Below are 22,747 nucleotides of genomic sequence, written 5' to 3'. Positions count from 1 at the left end.
TTCACAAACGTTTCACAAAATGCCTGCCAGGAAAATTTTTCTAAAAATATATAAACATACAAATATATCAAATGAAAAAAAAGACCCTTTGCTTTCAAACAAACAATAAACAACAAACAAACAAACAAACGGTAACACTTTACAATAAGGTTCATTAGTTAAAATTATTTAATGTATTAACTAACAAAACAAACCTTGAGCAATGCATTTGTTACAGTATTTATTTATCTTTGTTAATGTTAGTTCACAGTGCATTAACTAACGTTAACAAGATTTTAATAAAGTATTACTAATTGTTGAAATTAATATTAACGAATATTAAGAAATGCTGTATAAGTGCAGTTCATTATTAGTTCATTTTTAAAAATGTTAACTAATGAACCTTATTGTAGTGTTACCAAACAAACAAAACGGGAAAAAAAAACGTTTCATATTATATCTTTATTTCTTCTCTGTTCATAAACTCTTAAATATTCTTTATAAATACAAACTTTTGGGCAAAAAGCTGAAATGATTGCATTTTTGTGAAGGAATTTTGTTAGAGATCAGATTCAGAACAATTATCAAAACATACACGGAGTGAAAATTAATAAATATTTTTTTTATTCAGTTTTTGTAATAAATTGGGTAAGAGCAATATCTAGTGGATAATCGCAGTATTACAGATTAACATAAAAATAATCAGGAACACGTTTGTTTTTCAGGCAAATGTTTTCTCTTAGTTGACGAGATAACTCGTCAATGGCGAGGAATGAGTTAATAACATATATGACATTATATTTACAAATTATTGAACCAAATAGTGTGTTCGTGACATTTGAGCCTCTTCTCTTATCTTAAAACCAAAAGTAACAGGTTTTCTAGGTGGAAGGTCTGAATTCGTTAAAAATTAGCAAATAAAATATTTTATATCATTATTTAATGTTACTTATGATCATATAGCCGTGTAATAAGCGGGATAATGTACAGGCAGCAGGTTGGTGTCACAAAATAAGCCCCTTCAGGTGTCAAACTTTTTTTATTAGCGATAATAACCTGCCGCCTATAAATTATCCCTTGTTTTAGGTTTACAGATATGTATACATTTGGTACCATATGTACACGCTGTGACTATACAAATCACAACATATAAATAAGAAAATGTTGGCATTATTTTGTCACTTATTGGGAGCAGTAGGCTAGCTGGAGCCATTTACTTCCAGTCTTTGTGTAAGCTAGGCGCAAGGAGATGAAAAGAGTATGTTTGGACTTATCTAACTCTGGGGGAAACGGTGAATAAGCTAAAGTCCCAAAAAGTCAGCGTGTTCCTTTAAATAATAAAGCACATACATGCACAATTTCAACGTTGATAATAAGAAACGGCCGAAATGTTTTACAGCAACATAAGGGTTAATAAATATTCCTGAACTATTTTTGATTCAATTACTGAAGTGATTGTTGTCTGTTAAATGCATATCTGTGAATTTTGGCTGTGGTGAGTTCTTTCATTTGAAAATGTTCAGGATGTGGGCTTTATAACTCACCCAGACATCTGTAGGGCACAACAATGAAGGTACGGGTTTGACAGTGACCCCAGCCTTTCTTACACCAGCCCTGGATGGTTGCTGGAGATGAGGACTCTTCCACATGAGAGATCTGCAGCTCTGGATACATCTGATACACACAGAGAACAGATGGACGGACAGACACACATGAGGAGAGAGCCAGGGACATGAATCAGGATCACAACAATTGGAAGAAGGTAAACAAATAATACATTTAGCATGCAGAAAATTAAAGTACAAAAGGATGATAAGGAACGGGAAAAACAGAGGACAAAAGGCACTCGGGATTTCCAGATTTCTCATAGATTAATTAATAAAGCACTATGGCTACAATGTGGCACTAAACTTGGGCTATGATAAAACTAATATAGCTTCCATACACTTTGTATTGCATTAATATCTAATCTTGTTTCTGAAAACGTAATTTAACCTGCCAGTAATGTATTATAATGCATAAAAACACATGCAACTATCAAAAACCGATAAGTCTTATTTTCTCATATCACCAGCAGAGGGAGTCCCTGAGTCAAATGGCACCAGCAAAGACTGCAGCACTAACGTGAACTATTTTGGGTATAGGCAGTAGGTTGGGTTAGACGATTCATTGCGTATGCAATGCGCAGAATAAGACTTTAACCTTCAAGAAATGTTTGGAGGGGCACTGACTCATTTAAGCCATCTGTGCATATTTAGGATTGCATTTATGATTCATTATAAAATCATAAATGTCTGAATTGAATCATTAAGGAGTGCTATAGGAATAGAGGGAAATGGATATAAAGAAAATATACATGTATATTTTCCACATGAGGTTAGTTATTTCACTATATATATCATTTTTCACATATATAGATCAGATGTGACAAGACAAGGTCAGTCAGACAGATATATTACATTAATAACTGTTATAGCATTCAAGTAACCTAGAGATCAATACAGCATCTCAGATGTCTTAAAATAGGCAATACGCAGCATCCATAAAGACAACCAATTTGTTTCTGTGTCAGGAATAAAACTTCAAGGAGAAGCTTAAAAATAAGTCATTTTAATAAAGTAACAATGGTAACCCTTTAAGATAAGGTTGCATTTGTTAACATTAGCTAATGCATTAGGGTGATTCTTGCAAAATTAGACTTATGAGGTGTCATGAAACATTTTGATAAAAAAACTATCAAAATAAGAAGCATACAGTTACAAACATCTCTTCATGTACTATTTTGCACATTATTTCAAATGACATCATACAAACCAATTTTGTTGTTTTTTCCACATTTAAGGGGAAAATGTCCATTACCGCAACGTGTCCATGACTGGATTTTGGTTCTTTGACATGGAAATATTTATAATAAAAAAAATCTAGAAAATAAAAAAGCTTCTGTGCATGTTATATTATAAACATTTAAAGTAAAGAAACATGTGGTATTTGGTGATCATTGGTAAATGTAGAGAAAATAATAAAGAATATAAATCCTCCGCAACAATTTTCAATCATTGTTTAAGCCCTCAAGGAACTAATATTTTCAAAAAAAAAAATTGTTGTTGGAAGGGACAAAATTGACTGTGACACTCAAGATGGCTACCAGGTAAGCAGTTCTTATTTCTATCCAGAAAAAAAAATTTGTTTGTCATAGTACCTAGACAACTTTTTAGTTCTCATTACCGAAACATGAGTTTGTAAATGCATATATTAAATGTAATATCATGTTGCGGTAATGATAATTTTTTATAATGATAATCTAAATTTTTTAAATAATTTATAGGAAATATGTTTTAAATCCTCTAAAAATAATGGTTATAGTTCAGACCTTAATCTTATATGTGCAAAAAAAAATGTTGGAAGGGACATAATTGACTGTGACACTCAAGATGGCTACCAGGTAAGCAGTTCTTATTTTTTCTCTCCAGATAAAAGTTGAAATTTTGTTGGTCATAGTACCTAGACAACGTTTTAGTTCTCATTACCGAAACACGAGTTTGTAAATGCATATATTTAATGTAATATCATGTTGCGGTAATGATAATTTTTGATAATGATAATCTAATTTTATTTTATAATTTATAGGAAATATGTTTTAAATCCTCTAAAAATAATGGTTATAGTTCAGACCTTAATCTTATATGTGCAAAAAAAATGTTGGAAGGGACATAATTGACTGTGACACTCAAGATGGCTACCAGGTAAGCTGTTTTTATTTTTTCTCTCCAGATAAAAGTTGAAATTTTGTTGGTCTTAGTACCTAGAGACCGTTTTAGTTCTCATTACCGAAACACGAGTTTGTACATGCATATATTTAATGTAATATCATGTTGTGGTAATGATAATTTTTGATAATGATAATCTAATTTTATTTTATAATTTATAGGAAATATGTTTTAAATCCTCTAAAAATGATGGTTATAGTTCAGACCTTAATCTTATATTTGCAAAACAAAATGTTGGAAGGGACATAATTGACTGTGACACTCAAGATGGCTACCAGGTAAGCAGTTTTTATTTTTTCTCTCCAGATAAAAGTTGAAATTTTTTGGTCATAGTACCTAGACAACGTTTTAGTTCTCATTACCGAAACATGAGTTTGTAAATGCATATATTTCATGTAATATCATGTTGCGGTAATGATAATTTCTTTGATAATGATAATCTAAAAAATGTAAATAATTTATAGGAAATATGTTTTAAATCCTCTAAAAATAATGGTTATAGTAAGTTCAGACCTTAATCTTGTATGTGCAAAAAAATTAGTTGGAAGGGACATAATTGACTGTGACACTCAAGATGGCTACCAGGTAAGCAGTTCTTATTTTTTTCTCTCCAGATAAAAGTTAAAATTTTGTTTGTCATAGTACCTTGACAACTTTTTAGTTCTCATTACCGAAACATGAGTTTGTAAATGCATATATTTAATGTAATATCATGTTGCGGTAATGATCATTTTCATAATGATAATCTAAAAATGTAAATAAATATATAGGAAATATTTTTAAATCCTCTAAAAATAACAGTTATAGTAAGTTCAGACCTTAATCTTATATGTGCAAAAAAAAAATTGGCTTCAAGGGCTTTTTGAAAAAAATCTGATACTGGACACCTTCTAAATCTGGATTTGGTGAGAATCACCGATTAGCTAACATAAACTGCAATAGAGTTGATTCAGCCTAATCTCACAGGAATTGTTGGCTAACTATATAAATTCATAGTGAATCATACAAAAACATAAGATTATTAGAAATAAAATAAAGCAATAGTGAAACTCCACCCCTAACCCCAACATGAATCATTTTCATTATTGAGTTTTTTGAAAACGCATTAAAGGTACACTATGGAGTTTTTAGCAGCATCTAGCTGTGAGATTGCAAATTGCAACTAACCAACTTCAATTTGAAAATGCAATGAGAAGCTACGATAGCTGCCACAAGACAAACATGTCGTTGTCTGAGACCATGTAGGGACGAAATGCACACCGTAGAGCTACTGTAGAAACATGACGACAACTTCCAGGGGACCCGCGGTGTACATAGATAAAAACGTCTCATTCTAAAGTAATAAAAACAATACAGTTCATTATGTAAGGTTTTGTACACCACTGCTAATATAGTTATGTATATTATATTGCATTTCTGTCAAGAGATCCTTCTAAAAATTACACAGTGCACCTTTATGTTCAAGTTGGATGCATGAAATGCATTCACACTGTGCTGAACAAAATGAGGGTGAATGCTTCGAAGCATATGGTAAGGGATTATTATGTTCCAAACAAGCCTTGGCAATGATGCTGCGGGTCACTGGCAGACCGCCTGTTATTGTAAACCTCATTTAGCCCGTAGAATGACATATTCTTTGGACTCCTCTTTCCATTGAGTGTCGCAATGTCACTCGTGCCAGCTACAGCAGCTTACATACATGCCATCTTGTGCCAGGCTAGAAGGTGGACACAATAATGCTTTTAAAAGCCATTAGGCAGAGTGATTGGTTGACTGGTTTAGCACAGCTTAGCACACAAAGAGGTGATTTTATACTGTGGAGGCACAGTAAGCAGGGACAGCATGTTGATTCAGAGAAGGCTGGAGCGATGTTGCTGGCATCAGAGAAAGAAAAATGTGCTTTTTTAGACTGACATCTCAATTTTCAAAATTGCTCTCACACAAAAACATAAAGAGCTTTTAGCCGTGAAAGATGCAGAATGGTTTGGCGAGATGTATTGCGGTATTTGGCAATAGAGATGTAATTAATGACCGGAGAAATACTGGGGGAGCAGGATTTTGCAATCTTGCTATCCTACAGGGATGCAATGTAAATTGTTTTCGTACAATGTTACAAATCTAAAGGGATGCAGTTTTGTAATAATCACTATGCTACAGGGAGAAGAGAGTTTTGTATTCGGACGGCGCTTTGGTAAACTAATGAAAAATAGGAGAAAACAGTCGGATAACATTGCTCATCCCTAATTCCTTTAGATGAGACAATGGGGAACACAAAAACTTGCAATCCTCTTAGGAACGAGAATACCGTCACATTAGCAGCACAATATGCTTCAGCCTGCGGCGCTCCGAGCTCGTAAATCTTCACCACTGATTGATTGTGAAGAATATTCCCATTATCCTGCACACTTAATACATTGAGACTTAGACACAGATCTGCATCCAGCATATTTACATGGACTGTGCTGTGTCTTGTTTTACAATGCTAATATTAGACAAGGCTGCCCTCTGTGTTCACCTTGAGAAAATGCTTGAGTGGAGATGATGCCTGTCCACACAATAATTAAACCAGTCAGCATGCATACAAAATCAGGTTTTGTGAACTTCACTGAAATTAATTACATGAAAGTTTAATATGAATAAAATATACTATAAAAATAGAAGAGAACATAATGTCATCTTCACTAAAGGTTGAGTTGTGCCCGAGCATGGTTGCCCCCCCATCATGTTGCACAACATATAAGTCGATCCATCTTTTGTGCAATTTTCACGTAACCTTGCTGCATCATGAGAAGGTTTTTACGAAGGCAGATGACATCGTGCAAATTTACATCTTGCATCCTGATGCACGGTCCAGTACGATTTGCGTTCCTACTGTTTGCTCCGCACGTGAGCTCAAATAAACACACTAGCACTTTAGTTTTGACATCCCAAAGTCTGGTTAATTTGACTAGTTTGAGCACTCTGTAGCTTGCCCGAATGAGGTTTGGTTATCCAGTGCTTCTCAAACTGGGGTGCGGGCCCCCCTTAGGGGGTGCGAGATGGTGCCAGGGAGCCCCAGTTTTTAAAAATACATTGATTTATCATAAATTCTGTGTAATCCAACCTCAGAAAAATAGTTTGGTCCATAAATATTGGGACAGAGACACACCTTGTGTTATTTCAGCTGTTTACCAAAATTCACTCCAGGTACAGTATGTATATTGGCTTTCAGCTTTATTTAGAGGGTATTCCCATCCAAATTTGCTTAAAGGATTAGTCCATTTTCTTCCAGACAATTTACTCACCACCATGTCATCCAAAATGTTGATGTCTTTCTTTGTTCAGTCGAGAAGAAATTATGTTTTTTGAGGAAAACATTCCAGGATTTTTCTCATTTTAATGGACCTTAATAGAAGCCAACACTCAACACCTAACTCAACACTTAACAGTGAGTTTCAAAGGACTCTAAACGATCCCAAACGAGGCATAAGGGTCTTATCTAGCGAAAAAATTGTCATTTTTGACAAGAAAAATAAAAAATATGCACTTTTAAATCACAACTTCTCGTCTATCTTCGGTCCTGAAAGCACCAGCGCGACGTCACGTTAATGCGTAGTGACGTAGAAAGGTCACATGTTACATATATGAAACGCACATTTGCGGATCATTTTTAACAATAAACTGACACAAAGACATTAATTAGTATCATTCCACATACAACAACGTCGGAACGGTCCTCTTTCTCAACACTTGTAAACAATGGGGCGTATTTTCGCATAAGTCATCCGTGACCTCTTGACGTGATGATGTATTGCGTGGGGTCGCGCTGGCGCTTTCAGGACCGGAGATAGAGGAGAAGCCGTGATTTAAAAGTGCACATTGTTCCATTTCTCTTGTCAAAGATGACAATCGTTTCGCTAGATAAGACCCTTATGCCTCGTTTGGGAACGTTTAGAGTCCTTTGAAACTCCATTGAAAAAAAACTGTTAAGTGTTAAGTGTTGGGTTCTATTAAAATCCATTAAAATGAGAAAAATCCTTCTGTTTACAGCTGTTTAACTCTTTCACCGCCAGCGTTTTTTAAAAAAGTTGCCAGCCAGCGCCAGCGTTTTTCATGATTTTCACAAAAGTTTAATGCCTTCCAGAAAATGTGCTTCTTCAAATATATAAACATACAATATACCAAATGAAAGAACAGACCCTCTGCTTTAAAAAAAAAAAAAAAAAAACGTTTCATCCTACCTTCAATAGTTATTTTGTAATCAGCTTTTGAATATGGGTAGGTTTCTGCAAAAACACCACATTTTGAGTACAAAGCAGAGATAATTCCATTTTTGTGACGGACTTTTCATAGAGATCCCATTCAGAGTGATCTTTAAAACAGACACGGACATGCAGCAGCTTGCCATAGGGCAATACTTCCGGGTTTAAAAAGTTGCGGAAGGGCCTAGTGGATAATAGCGGTATTGCGGAAAGACGGAAATACTCGTCATTGGCGGGGATGCGTTTTCTCTTGATTGACGAGATATCTCGTCAATGGCGGTGAAAGAGTTAATATGTAGCTCCCCCTTTTAAAAGAGGCCAGAAGTAATGGGACAGTTGATTTAAAAGCTGTTTTATGGAGATGAATTGTCTATTTCTTAAATAATTTCCTCATAAATGAAGCATGTTAAAGGTCTGGAGTTGATTTTAAGTATTGCATTTGGAAGCTGTGGCTGTGAACCCAAATCACATGCTTAAGGGAGATCAGAGAGAAGTTATATATGTATGAAGAGTTTGGTTCCAAAACGCCAAACATCAAGCTTCTGTCATGCTGACACATTGACCCCAGAGGATCTTAAAAAAACGTTCCATTATTTTACTCAAAGTCAACGAAAATCGAGCAGGACCAAAACATTTTACAGCTGATCGCTGTCAAAAAAAGTTCAGCGACGACGTCCCAAGTATAACCGCAGCAATGATATAACATGGCAATGATGAATGCACATTTATATATTGATTTAATGGATTTATAGCATTTTTTTAAAAAAATATGTCATGGTTTTATTGCATTTTGTGGAAAAATAATCAGTTTTTATAATAAATCTTTGAATTATGGATTTGAATTTTTTATGTTATTATAACCTAAAGATGCTATGTGAACGTTTGTAACAGAAAATTGTGGTTTTCATCTTGTTACTTTCTTGGTATAGAAAACACGTTTTTACAGAAATTAGTCAAAATTGATTTATTGTGTTTTGGAACCAAATTCTTCTTTAAAAAAATCAATAATACAAAACAATACTGTAACTGGAACAAACATTGGCAAACAGCACACAATAAAACAACACAAAATGTGCCTCTGTCAAAATATTTATGGACCCACCTATAGCTACTGTACCAACCAACAGCACTACATTTTATACTTTAATATTTTTTGTTTCATTCAAATTCTAGGTTTGAGATTGTTTTATGTCATGACTTGTCTTTGGGATGCACCCTACAGAAGGGGGGTGCGCACAGCGAAACATTTGAGAACCACTGGGCGCTTGAGCGTGGTTTGGTTGGGATATTGTGAGTACGCCCTAAAACATGGAAATATAACAACATAACAGAACAAAACCTCAAATAAAAACAAAACCACAAAACAACAAAAACAATAAAACAGAATAATAAAGAATATCAACAACAAACCCAAAGAGAAAACTAAAAGAATAACAAAACAGAATAACAAAATAAAAACAATAAACAGAGAAAAACCAAAACAAAAAAAACTAAACAGTTAATAAAAAAACACAACAAAAATACAATATAAATGACAAAACACATCAAAAATGGAATACAAAACCAAAGCAAAGTAAAATAGCAATAACAGAATAGAAGAGCACCTCTTGGCAGTATGACAGGATCTTGCTGGGCTGGGTGAAGCATCCCTGTCGTCCTTGAGGATCTGGTTCCCAATGTCCAGTCTCAGTGTTCATGTGTAGAAGTTGACGGCCACAAAACATCGCAATCTGAGGTTCAGCCACATGCGGACCACCAACCGGTCCATTCACCTCAGTCATGCCCACAGCCTGAGAAAGAAAGAGAGAGAGAAAGATTTAGTCTATTATATGGGTTCAATATTGACACAATTGACTACATATGCATGTTCTTGGCATATGCTTTCTTATTCAGGGAACCCAACAATTTTAAGCTCAGGTATACAACCACAACAAAGAAAACAACAAAGAGAGAAAGAGAGAGGGAAAAAGAAAGATTGCTCTGCACCATCTTAGATTCAAAGTGGCCTACATTCACAATAAAAACAAGTTAAGCCAGGCTGCCTGTTATTATTGCAAACCACAGAGTGATAAGAACATTGAGACCAGCAGATATTCAAAGCGATAGTGAAGTGGACAGGACGAGTAGAGATACCGAGATGTGGAAGAGGAGAGAGCTCAGCTGTTATCACTGCCTTGACAGCAAGAAGGAAATACAACATGGAGAACCATTATTGAATTTCAAATTGAAGCAGAAAGCCTGACTGACTGATAACCCTAAAAGTAGCTTATCTATCTCTCATCAAACCTCTGTATCTGTGTGTGTGATTGAAGGACAGAAAAAGCCAACACAAGGATGAGCAAAGCAACTCAGGGATGCATAAAACATTAACTGTGTGTTACTAAATAGCCACACGTAGAGGAAAATACAAATGATTTCTTAAAAGCAAAGGTACATTATTAATTTGAAAAATAGGAGTGGCTCAGTATAATAATAGACCATTTACATACAGTAGTACATTTTAAAAATGCTGGGTTGTTTTAAAGTCGCCATAAAACCGAAGTACTGATTGTCTTATTTTCCCTGTGGTGACATATATCCGAATGAAACAGCATCTGAAATGGAAAAAAAGGTAGGGATGGACTTGAATTCATCCATTTGGAGAAGTTATTGGATCGTTTGAAGTTGGGTCATTTTGCTATTTGATGCAATCTTTTCACTGACCCCGCCCACCTGCCATAGCATACGACCATAGGTAAAGAGAGATTGTTTTGAGAAGGAGAGGAGATTTGCGTTTTTCATAAAAAATTATGATAGAACATACATTTTTAAAAATAATAAAGCTCAAAGTCATTTGTAAAAAAAAAAAAACACAATATTCCAAAACAAATTACAGTTTTTCATTTCAATTTCACTGCGACTTTAAAGGTCCACTGTGTAGATTTTTTGCGGCATCTAGAGGTGAGATTGTGAATTGCAAGCTATGGCTCACTTCACGGCAGTTTCTCAATATGCGTTCTTGTCTGTACTTGTGGACTTGTAAAACGTCATCAGTCGCGACCCAAGTACTGTTCTAAATCCAAGTTTGCATCAAGCCAAGTTCACATAACATCCCCGGATGTGTTCTTGATCCGCCCATTTTATCGAGGATGCTTCAGGAGGTGACTTGTGCGGACTTCTGACAGCCAATTTCCCAGAATGCCTTTCGCGTCAATGGCAATGAAGCTTAAAGCTTGTACAATATTCTAAATATTACTCTTTGTGTGTCATATAATGTAGTTTTAAGAGCTGTTTAGTTGAGAATATGGATGAATAAACTTCAAATATGTGGTCAGTTAGTAAATATAATCCCTTTATTAAAATTTCCTTTTGGATTTGTGAGTTCCAGGGAATCACCTGGTGGTCGGCAGTGTATACACTGACGAGGTCAGACTCATCTCGGCATATGCTTTTAACTGATGCTAAAGTTAAGATTTTATAACTTAAATGACATATTTTCCATATAATCTTAACACTGTACTTTACTTATCTGGATGTTTTTCTTGCGTTTATTTCATGTTGTAGCTATAAACATTTTGTAGTATTGTAGTATTATATCATTCTTCATTTTGTAATAAATACATATTTATATATTAAAGCTAATCAGCATATTCACGTGTTGCCTTAACCACATATTAGGGTTTTTGCATTTGATATATTTAGTTAAAAATACATTAAAATAAGAATAGCCAGCAAAGGACTGCACGTATTGGTAGACTGAATGACGACCTCAAGTACTCTGCTGTTCCATTTGCAATATAACCAGAGTCCTCGGGAGTTCGTTCTTCCGAGTCTGAACTTGCAAGTCCGAACTACGAAGGATGCAAGTCCGAACTTGGCGTACTTGGTATTGAAAAACGGCCCACAGCTCACCCCTCTCTTTCAAAACGCATAGTGAAGCTAGATGAGAAACATCATCGTCTGAGACAACATAGTGATGAAACACAATGTTGTAGTGTATGTAGATAAAAACATCTCTTTCTAATGTAATAAAAAACAATACAGTTTATTATGTACGGTCTTTATACACTACACTGCAAAAAATGATTTTCAAGAAAAAAATTCTTAGTATTTTTGTCTTGTTTTCAGTAAAAATATCTTCTTAAATTAAAATACTTCTTCTTGATGAGCAAAACGACCCAAGAAAATAAGTCTAGTTTTCAGACCAAAAATATCAAATTTAAGTGATTTTGTGCATAAAACAAGCAAAAAAAATTTTTTTTCTTAAACACTAAATTCAAGAAAAATCACTTACATTTGATATTTTTGGTCTAAAAACTAGACTTATTTTCTTTGGTCGTTTTGCTCATCAAGAAAAAGCATCTTAATTTAAGAATTTTTAGTTATTTTTACTGAAATCAAGACAAAAATACTAAAACAATTTTTTCTTGAAAATCATTTATTGCAGTGTACTGATAATATAGATATGTATATTATATTGCATTTCTGTCAAGAGATCCTAAAAGATGCACAATGCACCTTTAACTCATGGTTGGGTTTAACACCACCCTATGCTGGGTGGTTTTAACCCACAATGCTGTATGCCTGGGTCAAATATGGACAAATACTGTATTTATTTTAACTGAAACAACCAAGCATCGTATAGCTAGTGTGCATACAGCAAAAACAGTAGTGAGAATAGTATTGTAAGACACCATTTTGAATACACCCTGTGTACCAAAATCATTCTTGTGCATCCCTCATTCACATTACTCATTCATTTCATGCTCTCTCTCTCTCTCTCTCTCTCTCTCTCTCTCTCTCTCTCTCTCTCTCTCTCTCTGGCAAAGGATGTTGGTATTGATTTGAAATCTGTTCAGTACTCCTGCAGAAAAGCCCCGGGGACGATCGCACTGGCAATGCAAACAGTAACCCAGCGCTACAGTCGGGTGTTAATACAAGCTCATTGGCCATCAGGTCATTTGAGTACATCAAAACAGAACAGAAAACAAGAGATCAGAAGAAAAGACTGATGTGGGAGAGACTTCATTTCAATACAACATTACTTATGTTGTGAATTATGTGCATTTTATGTGCATCTCACATTTGTTTTGCTCTAGCAATGACAAGTTGTACATGTAGTTTCATTCATTCAGCACAGGGGTGTAAAACATACGGCCCGCAGGCTGAACACGGCCCACAAAGGTACCTAACCTGGCCCGCATGATGATTATTATTAAATATTAAATACATATTAAAAATCCTTTCGGCAGTCATGTGTGTCTAGTTTAAATAGGAGACATGCATAAATCAGCGAAATGCAGACAGTTTCACAGGCGGAGCGTTGACGGACCTCATGCAGTCCTCGTGCCCCCAAACATTCTGCCGTTTTTTATGTGGCAGACCCTGAATATGAAACCGTACCATGTATGAAACAGCCATCAATCAGTTTATGTTTAGTGGGGATGGCGACACGAGACGTACAGCAGTGAGTTGTAGTTTGGAAACAGTTTCTTTTAAATGTCGTAGGTGGTCAGGATTCACACACAAACATCTAAAAATGAGAACAGCAACTGCCCCAAAACAGATGATGTTGATCCAGTGGTCAAAGAAATGATTTAAAAGCATAATGTTTGTGTTTTATGACTTCAAACTCTACTTACTGTAATAATTTACAAATCTAGCATTTTCTTTGCTAAATGACTGTTCTCATTACAAATATATTCCAAAGAAAAGTTCATGATTTATGAATGATTTAGGCATTATTTGGCAACACAGAGAGCATGAGGTATAATTCTGTTAAGGTTTCATACAGAGGAAGTTAAATTAAGGCTTTTCAATCAGTGAGGTTTTACAGATGTAGGCTAAATTTGTGTTATTTTACAGTATGTTAATGTTTCTGAAGACTTGAGCCTTGTGTTTTTCTAGTTTTCTTGCTAATAATTTTGTTATTATCAGCACACTAAGGTTTGAAAAAGTTATCCGGCTCTCACATGGAGACATTATTTACCATCCGGCCCTCAACCTAAAATGAGTTTGACATCCCTGATTTATTTAAATTAATCTAGGAAATGCAAAAACCAGCAATAAAATCAGACAGTAGATTGAGTCAAATCAGACATTTATATTTATGCATTCGTAAGATGCTTTCATCCAAAGTCACTTACAATGCATTCAAGAGAAACATTTTTATGAGCATGTGTGTTTCCTGGGAATCAAACCCATGAGCTACAGGAACACACAAGCTCTGGACATTAATACTGAGGTCACATTAATACAGAAAAGTCAGAATAAGGTATGCATTAAGAAGTTATATACGGTTACATAAATCATATGTCATTAAAATGCTTTTCAAGCAAAGAGTATTTATTAAAGCAGACTGAAAAATTAACTTTACTGTATGTCATTTTTGAGCAACTACAAAATATATACAAAACTAACAGATGACACAGAGCTGTAAACTGCATCTTAAAAAGCATTATTAATCCAGGATTTGTCTGCATTGAAATGATTTATCCTAGATTTAGTCTCATCTGGTAAATTAGAGTGCATTTTTATTAAGGGTAGAGAGGTTGAATGAAAGACAAGCAGTAATTTAAATAGAGATTGTTTAATGGTGTTTAAACACCAACTGCCTTTGTGTCATTTAGACTGAAATATAACCAATACTGCTCAGCATAATCGTCCTTAAATATAGACATGTTTAAAGGAATAGTTTATCCCAAAATGAAAATTAGCCCATATTTTATTCACCCTCAAGCCATAGGTGTACACACTAAAAATGCAGAGTTATTTTCAACCCAGCGTCAAACAGGGACAAGGCCAATCCATTGGGTTGTAATTTAACTTATGCTGCAAAGTTACAACTTTTCTGTCAATGGGGTGGTACCCTCAAATGTTCATTTTTGTACATTTATGGGTATACAACACATCAAAATGTTGTACCTTTTGGGGTACAATATACACTAAGGACATAAAAATTACTTTCTTACTTAGTATTTTTGTCTTGTTTTCAGAACAAATATCTAAACATTCTTAAATCAAAATGTATTTTCTCGATGAGCAAAATAACCCAAGAAAAAATTCTTTAGACAAAAAAAAATTTGACAAAAAATATACAATTTAAGTACATTTGTTCTTAAAACAAGCAAATAAATCTGCCAGTGTGGTAAGAAAAAAAATCTTGAAAATCTTACTTTTTTCTTAAACACTTAATTCAAGAAAAATGTTCTCACCCCATTGACAGATATTTTGCTTGATTTAAGCACAAATTCACTTAAATTGTATATTTTCTGTCTAAAAACTAGACTTATTTTCTTAGGTCATTTTACTCATCAAAAAATACATATTGATTTAAGAATTTTTAGATATTTCTACTGAAAACATGACAAAAATACTAAGTAAGAAATTAATTAATAATTTTTTTTTGCAGTGTATTGTCAGCCTGGTCTTACTGTTAATACGTAGTATTTACACGTAATTTTAAACAACAAAAAACATATTTTTTGTACGTTTAAAAGATGCTAAAACATACAATGTATACATATTTACAACATTTAAACGTAGCATTATTACGTTTTGACACCTAAAAAATGTAAAACATTAATGTATCTTTCATTCCATAAAGTTTACTGTATAATTTCTTTTTAACCATTTTAGCGATATCCTTAACCCTACCCCAAACCTTACCCTAAACCCAAACCTTACCCTAAACCCAAATGCTTTTTATACAAAATGTTTAAATACGTAATGTATTCTTTTTCAATTATGCTACGTAACGGACAGATATGTTTAGGAACATATTAGTAACAATATAGCATTCAAAGATAATTTAAGGTGCTACAGTCCTATGCGAAACATAACGTATATACTGTTTAAAAAATCATAACAGACAGACAAGTGTAATCACAACAACTTATTTATTGCGAATATTAAAATCCGTACCAAAAGTAGTTAAAATGACGATGTGCTACAGCCAAGGTCCTCTCTGGAGTATATGAAGTAAAGAGAAGTATTAAAGTTATTAATACAAGAGTTTGATCAGCGTTGATCCGGCTTCCCTCTGTCACGGCACGCTTTTTTAATTTCAAACGTACACCAACGGAAATGAAAATGACGCAAATATGTCACGTGGCACTCAAAGAGCCAATGAGCTTTTGATATTACTGCCGTAAAGCAATGTGTCGTAAAGCTTCTTGAGGCGGGATATATTTGAATTCACATTAACGAACGCGCGATCTGACTACGGTTGCTGATGAGAACTCGAATCAAAATCGCTGGATAAAGGGTTGAATTTGGATCTGTTCCTCGCAATCGTATGAATTTTAAAGATGTGGATTTATGTTGTATTTTGTTGTAATTATTGCTTATAGTAATAATAAAAGCGTATTGCATAGAAGACAGGAGGAGAAAACACATTTTTGTCTGTCATGGCAAACAAAATAAATATAAATACAGAAATGCTATTAATTTTAAAGTTTAAAAATGTAAAATATTGTGAAATTCTCTGAATATCTAATCATTTCATTAGGTAAACTGTCTTAAATAAATAAGTCAGAAAATATGACTGAAAACATGTCATCGTTATGAGTAAGAAATGCCAATTCCCGCGAGTTTAATATTTATGAATAGGAATTACTTACGTACAAATTTGTACGTTTGTAAAGCTGTAAATACGTAAATAATTTACGTATTAGTCCTGACAAAACGTCGATATTGTACGTTTCAGTGTGTTTTAAACGTAAGTAAATGTACGTATTGTACAACCACAATGAAACGTAAAAATACACACGTATTCTCATGAGATCACGTTGGTATTGTGTACTTAAGGAACAATTTTGTACCATATTTTGTGAGGGGTACAAAATATTTAACTGTACCCTTAAAGATACACAATAGGTCCTTAAGGTACAGTAATGTACAACATTGTATTATGTTTTGTATAAATGTAAACAGAAGTAACTTAGAATACCACCCTAGTGACAGTTTTGTACCCATTGTTGGGTCAAATATAAATATTTTCTGGGTAAATTTAACCTAACAGTTGGGTTTTTCCCCTTTTGACCCATCGATGGGTTGTTTAAGTTGTATTAAATTATATCCTGGCTCTTTTTTAGCTTTATAATGTCATTAGATAGTGCCCCACTTTTACAGCCCCAAAAAGTGAGTTCATCATCAAAAATTAATCTATAGTTATGAAATCTCTTTCAAAGTAAAGTTTGTACAGTAACATTTATATTTCTAGCTTTACAGACTACAGCCATACACATGTTTACAAAAGACATGCGTCAGGTGGAACACTGACCTCTGACCCAAACACATCGCTTCACCTTACATGTTTACATGTAAAGAACATTTTGTGAAAATATAACCTCGATATCTTTAATATTGACTGAGTTAGACATGTTAAAGTTGAAAAATTAATGGTTGAAATCAAACTTTGATGCTCCTAATCTCATAAAATGATTATAAGACTTTAGCCTTGATTTTACAGACAGGGTCACACATAATATATAACTGTACATAAATGATCTGCGCACAGTTTATGGTCATTTTTGTTTATACCACAGATCTGTTACATGCTTTATTCTGATTGGTTGAAAAATTATTCACGAGTGTTGATTATTTTTCTGTAAACCACATACCTGACCTGTCAAATGTCTTGAAATAACCACCAGAGCAATGTTTGTGGTAATTGTGGTATAAGCGGAATAATTGACTTCGGTCCTTTGAAGTATTTGAAGAAAATAAAAATTTTCGAATAATGTCCCATCGTCAATTATTCCTTACTTATTCTCTCCTCAGGCTACAAAAAATGTCCACTTCACCATTTTTGTCATTTATTTTGTCTTCTTTCTGTGACCAACTACATTATAATGACGATGAAAACAACCCACAGTAGCATGTCATTATAACAGCAGACGCTCTGTGCGTCAGTCCCGGGTTTGATTTAGTATGCGTGGATTGAGTAGGAGTGCGGTGAGGTTGTACAGCTCCTCGCTTGTGGGTGTAAAGACGCAATCAAAGCAAAATCAGCTCCTATAAGCCCTGCAGGGGTCTTTTACACTCCATAGTTGACCGCATTTCAATGACATCCCCGGTGAGGACACCAATCTGGCAACCCTGGCAAAAAACGTAACTTTAATCTTCAACGACAGACGGAGTGAGTGACAGGAGAGACACATAGCACTCAGGCAACCAATTAGAGCAGAGATGCCCAGGGGGAAGAGGAGGAAAAGAGGGGGGGGGGGTGAAAGCGATCAAAGGAAAACCTTGCCTCTGCTGGCCATTGCGAAAACGTTTGAAGTCCTAATTAAAATTTATGAGGAAATAAATATATAAATCTGAGGCGTAAATATACAATAAATATGGGGAGATGGGAGGAGAGATGCGGAGCTGAGAATATAAGGCCTGTTGGATTAAAAATTTTGAAAAAAATTCATCAACCCTTGACAAATGGGTTATTATGGCTTCTGGAGTATCTGAATGTGCTTCTGGAGTTCAAGAGAGCCCTGGTTCATGACCTTGTGCTTAGTCAACACACAGCTGCGGCTCTCATGAATCTGTCCTCCAGCAAGAAATCATCTGTTCATTTTCTTGCCTTATTTTGGTGCAAAAACTGACTCATTTGTTAGCACCCATAGAGACTATGCTCTCAACCCAGTTTGGTCAAAAAGGGATGAACCCAACCCACTGGGTTGTAATTTATTCTATGCTGGGTTGTTTTAACCCATTGTTGGGTCAAATATAAACATTTTCTGGGTTAATTTAACCCATTGGCTCGGTCTGTCCCTTTTTGACCCAACGCTGGGTTGACAGAGTGTTGGCTGTGTGATCGGATTAAAAGGGAAAATCCATGGAGTTCTGTGGAATAAGGGATGCATTACCATTAACCTTATCAAAGTGAAAATACTTCTTAAGCCAAGCTTTAAAATTACAAAACAGTCTTTTTTACTGTACTTCTTAAAATAAAGGTTCGAAAAAGGGTTCTTCACAGCAATGGGATGCTATAGAAGAACCATTTTTGGTTCGCCAAAGCCCTTTTCACACAGAGATTATTTCATTGTTAAAAAACAACATTATTTTGTGTATTTGGTGTTTGCGTGGTTTATGGTTAAAAAACACATTCTTTTCCACATACATTTTTGTAGCTCCAGATTTCACACTATTCCTACAACGCACAGTGTCCATGATTGGCCCGCTAATCTGTATGTTATGATTGGTCTGAATACCTCTGACGTCAGCTGGAAATGTGACACTCCTTACCATGTTTGAAAGATTTGCGCACAATGCAATGCTAACAGGAGTTAACTTACAGGCTGAGTCCGAAGTGGAAGGAATTATGATAATGTTGGTCTTCTCTACATCACCAATAGAGACAGAGTGCAGTTATGCAAATTTGAAAAACACGCCTACCGGGGGGGGGGGGCAATCCAACCGTCTCCATTGACTTTGTATGGCGAGAGGCCGCCTCCTTGTCATTACTGGCTTATAACAAAAACAGAATAATGCCTAAAAGCTGCTGTGTGACAATATGTACAGCTAAAAAGCCGAAGAACCCAGAAATACGTTTTTATAAGCTGTCGAGCCGTAAAACCCTGCCTTTAAGGAGAAAAAAGTGGATCGCCGACTACGTTTTTCCTCTAGTGGACGCAGTTCTACTAATAGTATTACTATGAAAAGTTGTCTGTTTCCACTTTTGTGTCTCCAAACGCTTGTTTTTTGAGGTCGACAGCCTATAAAAACTTATTTCTGTTTTTTTTGGCTTGTTAGCTGTACATATTGTCACACAGCAGCTTTTAGGAATTATTCTGTTTTTTGTTATAAGCCAAAATTGACAAGGAGGCAGCCTCTCGCAATACAAAGTCAATGGAGACGGTTGGAATGTGTTTCCCCCGGTGGGCGTGGTTTTCAGGTTATGATGCGCAGTTTGAAAACCACGCCCACCGGGAGGAAAACAATCCAACCGTCTCCATTGACTTTGTATTGCAAGAGTCTGCATCCTCGTCATTTCTGGCTTCTAACGAAAAACAGAATAATGCCTAAAAGCTGCTGTGTGACAGGGTGTACAGCTAGCAAGCTAAAAGACACAGAAATAAGTTTTTTATAAGCTGTCGAGCCGTAAAACTGAGCCTTTTAAGGAGAAAAAATTGGATCGCCGACTACGTTTCCCTCTAGTGGGCGCAGTTCTACACTCACCCTCATTACGACACACCCCTTAAAGGGGTCATAGTATGAGATTTTTTAAATATGTGAAATAAGTATTTGGTGTTCCCAGAGTGCATATATGAAATTTTAGATCAAAATACTCCACAGATAATTTGTTATAACATGTTAAAATTTAAAATTGCCACTTTGTAGGCCTGAGCAAAAATGTGCAGTTTTTGGGTGTGTCCTTTAAAATGCAAATAAGAAATGCAAACACTGATCGCAATGCTGTTGGTTTGTTGCAATTGAAACTCAATTGTGCTGTCAATTTTTAACCATGTTACTATAGGTCCAGTTTATATGTTTTCAGGTAGGCCTGCATCTACACAGCAATGCCTGCATCTGCAATAGTCACATTGCAGAAAATACATTGCATTTGTTTTTAAAGAAACACTATTTTGGTCACCTTTGCCAGTGGTGCACTATATAAAAAAGGTTTCAGATGGCAGAAGGAAATCACAGATGTCTCTGAGAGAAATCAGTGAGCTATACAAAAATTTTATATAAAAAAAATGAATTCCTCTTAAACTGAGCTTTTATAAGTCATCTGGTGAAATCATGCTGTATTTCTCACATCGCAACATACATCGCAGAAAAACTAAACATTACAGTGAGTTTCCCCCCAATATTGTACAGGCCTATTTTCAGGACATGTTTGCATTCACACAGAAGGCAATTTTTGGCAATTGTCTGGGATCAGTGCACTGTGTGAAAGGGGATCAAAAAAAGTTTAAAGGAAGAGTTAAATTTAAAACAAAAATGTCATGATAATTTACTCCCCCATTATCCAAGCTTAGTTTAAGAGGAATTAAATCTTTATTTATACACATTTTTTATAGCTCAGTGATTTCTCCCAAAAACATCTTTGATTGCCATCTGAAACCTTTATTATAAAATTTACCATGGAAAATTGGTCCCAAGTAGTGTTTCTTTAAAAAACAAATGCACTGTATGTTCTCCGATGTGACTATTGCAGATGCACGTATTGTGATGTCGATGCAGCCCTACCGGAATACATTTAAAGAGGACCTAGCCGTAATATGCAAACATGCAAAGACGAAGTCAAATGCCCTTTGGGAGGGGGGGGGGTCAATGGTATTTCATGCATTCTGACTTATTAACACAGTTTAAGAGTTGGTTTCCTCGTGCTAAACAAATGCAAAGTGTCAAAAAAGCAGTTGGGCATGTTACAGAGTATTTTTGTGCTGAATGCACTTCGTCAGGGTTCGTACAAATTTCAGAAAGTTTTTTTCGAACATTGGTATAGCTGGCATTTCAGGGGTAAGCTATACGTATCATTTCATCAGCTCCTCCCGCAGCTCGTAACTCCTCCTTCCGAATTTTTTCGTACATTACCGTAAGAATCGTTAAAGCTGATCTGTCTTTTATAAATCTGATAAAACTAAAGACTCATTGGAGATATGAAGAATATTATACTACTCTATACTTGTAGGTACTCCAGATTAACATCAGATACGCAGAAAAATAAATAAGAAATAAATTAATGGTAAAACAAAAGTGTAAGACTTTTTTAGTTAGAGGATGCAATAAGACTGTACATGCACCTAAGCCAAGCGTGACATTTTCTATCAGAGTCGGCCAAAAATGTTTAATAATACGGCAAAACTGCTGGTACTGAAAATTGGTGGTGCCTAAAAGCAATTTTTCAAATGCAATTATATAAAGGCAAAACAAATAAACATGCACAAAGAGCAGCTGATGTTTATAACTCGACAGCCGAATCCACAAAGCTTTGAGTAATTCACGGGCGCTGGTTCTGTGTGGATCTATTTCTAACAATTCAATGTTCATTGGCACTTTCCATATACTTTGAAATACAACACAGGTAAATGTGCTGTAATGCTCCCACCCACGCTGCATTATAGCAATGCCTTGATGTTCTCAAGGTGGTATTAGACAGATTAGGATCAGAGTTTTTAGACCTCTGATGTGGTTTTAGACCCCTGATGTGATCCAGGGGCTGGTATGGGTTTTTCTGGTGTACCTCTATCTGCTCAGATAATGAGATGAGATAAGTTTTTCTTTAACAGGAGGAAGGTCGTAGCCACACGGGAGGCTTCCGGACATTTGAGAAGATAACCTGCACGCTCTTCACCACCCCCATCTCCAGCTCTTACTTCCATATGCACACATGGCACAAACGCACACTTAGAAACGCACACGCTCAATATCAATATCCTGAACTGCTGCACGCTCCTTCGATCGATAGAAGTGCATCAAGAGCCCTGAGGTCTGATCTAAAACACACACGAATGCAAACATAGAGGCCTTGTTATATACCAAGTCTTCGGGCGTAGGTTAGATTGAATTCTGGAAACAGCAGCTACGCATGACTTCATGCTGTGCATCATGTGATTTATTACATTCTGTTAAAATAGTATGAGCAAATGACCACTGACAATACTTTTTCATTAAATAAATACAACCGTATAGCATACAATGGGTAGGACAGACAACCCTGTGCGATTTACTGCAACGTACTATATCTGATATGAGGCCTGTTATCTCTTTATTGTTAATGGCAGCCTTCATCTATTCAAAGAAAGGTCTCTGAAGGACAAAGCTGAAATGAAA

At 35.3% G+C, this 22,747-nt stretch overlaps 1 protein-coding gene across 4 annotated transcripts in view; it reads right to left on the bottom strand.

Moving 5' to 3' along the window:
- The window catches only part of aplp1 (amyloid beta (A4) precursor-like protein 1), a 71,954-nt gene that overhangs the window by 14,145 nt on the left and 35,062 nt on the right, over positions 1-22,747 (bottom strand). For all 4 annotated transcript variants that reach the window (XM_055197115.2, XM_055197114.2, XM_055197118.2 and 1 more), the window contains exons 2-3: positions 9,592-9,777; positions 1,524-1,653 (exon numbers count right to left, since the gene is read on the bottom strand). In XM_055197115.2, coding sequence (XP_055053090.2) covers positions 1,524-1,653; positions 9,592-9,777 — 316 coding nt within the window. The remainder of the gene's footprint in view (positions 1-1,523; positions 1,654-9,591; positions 9,778-22,747) is intronic.

The sequence above is a fragment of the Misgurnus anguillicaudatus genome, chromosome 24 (genome assembly GCF_027580225.2).
Source record: "Misgurnus anguillicaudatus chromosome 24, ASM2758022v2, whole genome shotgun sequence".
Classification (NCBI taxonomy): Eukaryota; Metazoa; Chordata; class Actinopteri; order Cypriniformes; family Cobitidae; genus Misgurnus; species Misgurnus anguillicaudatus.
The sequence above is the reverse complement of the archived record's forward strand: the minus strand, read 5'-3'. Positions and strand labels throughout refer to the sequence as shown.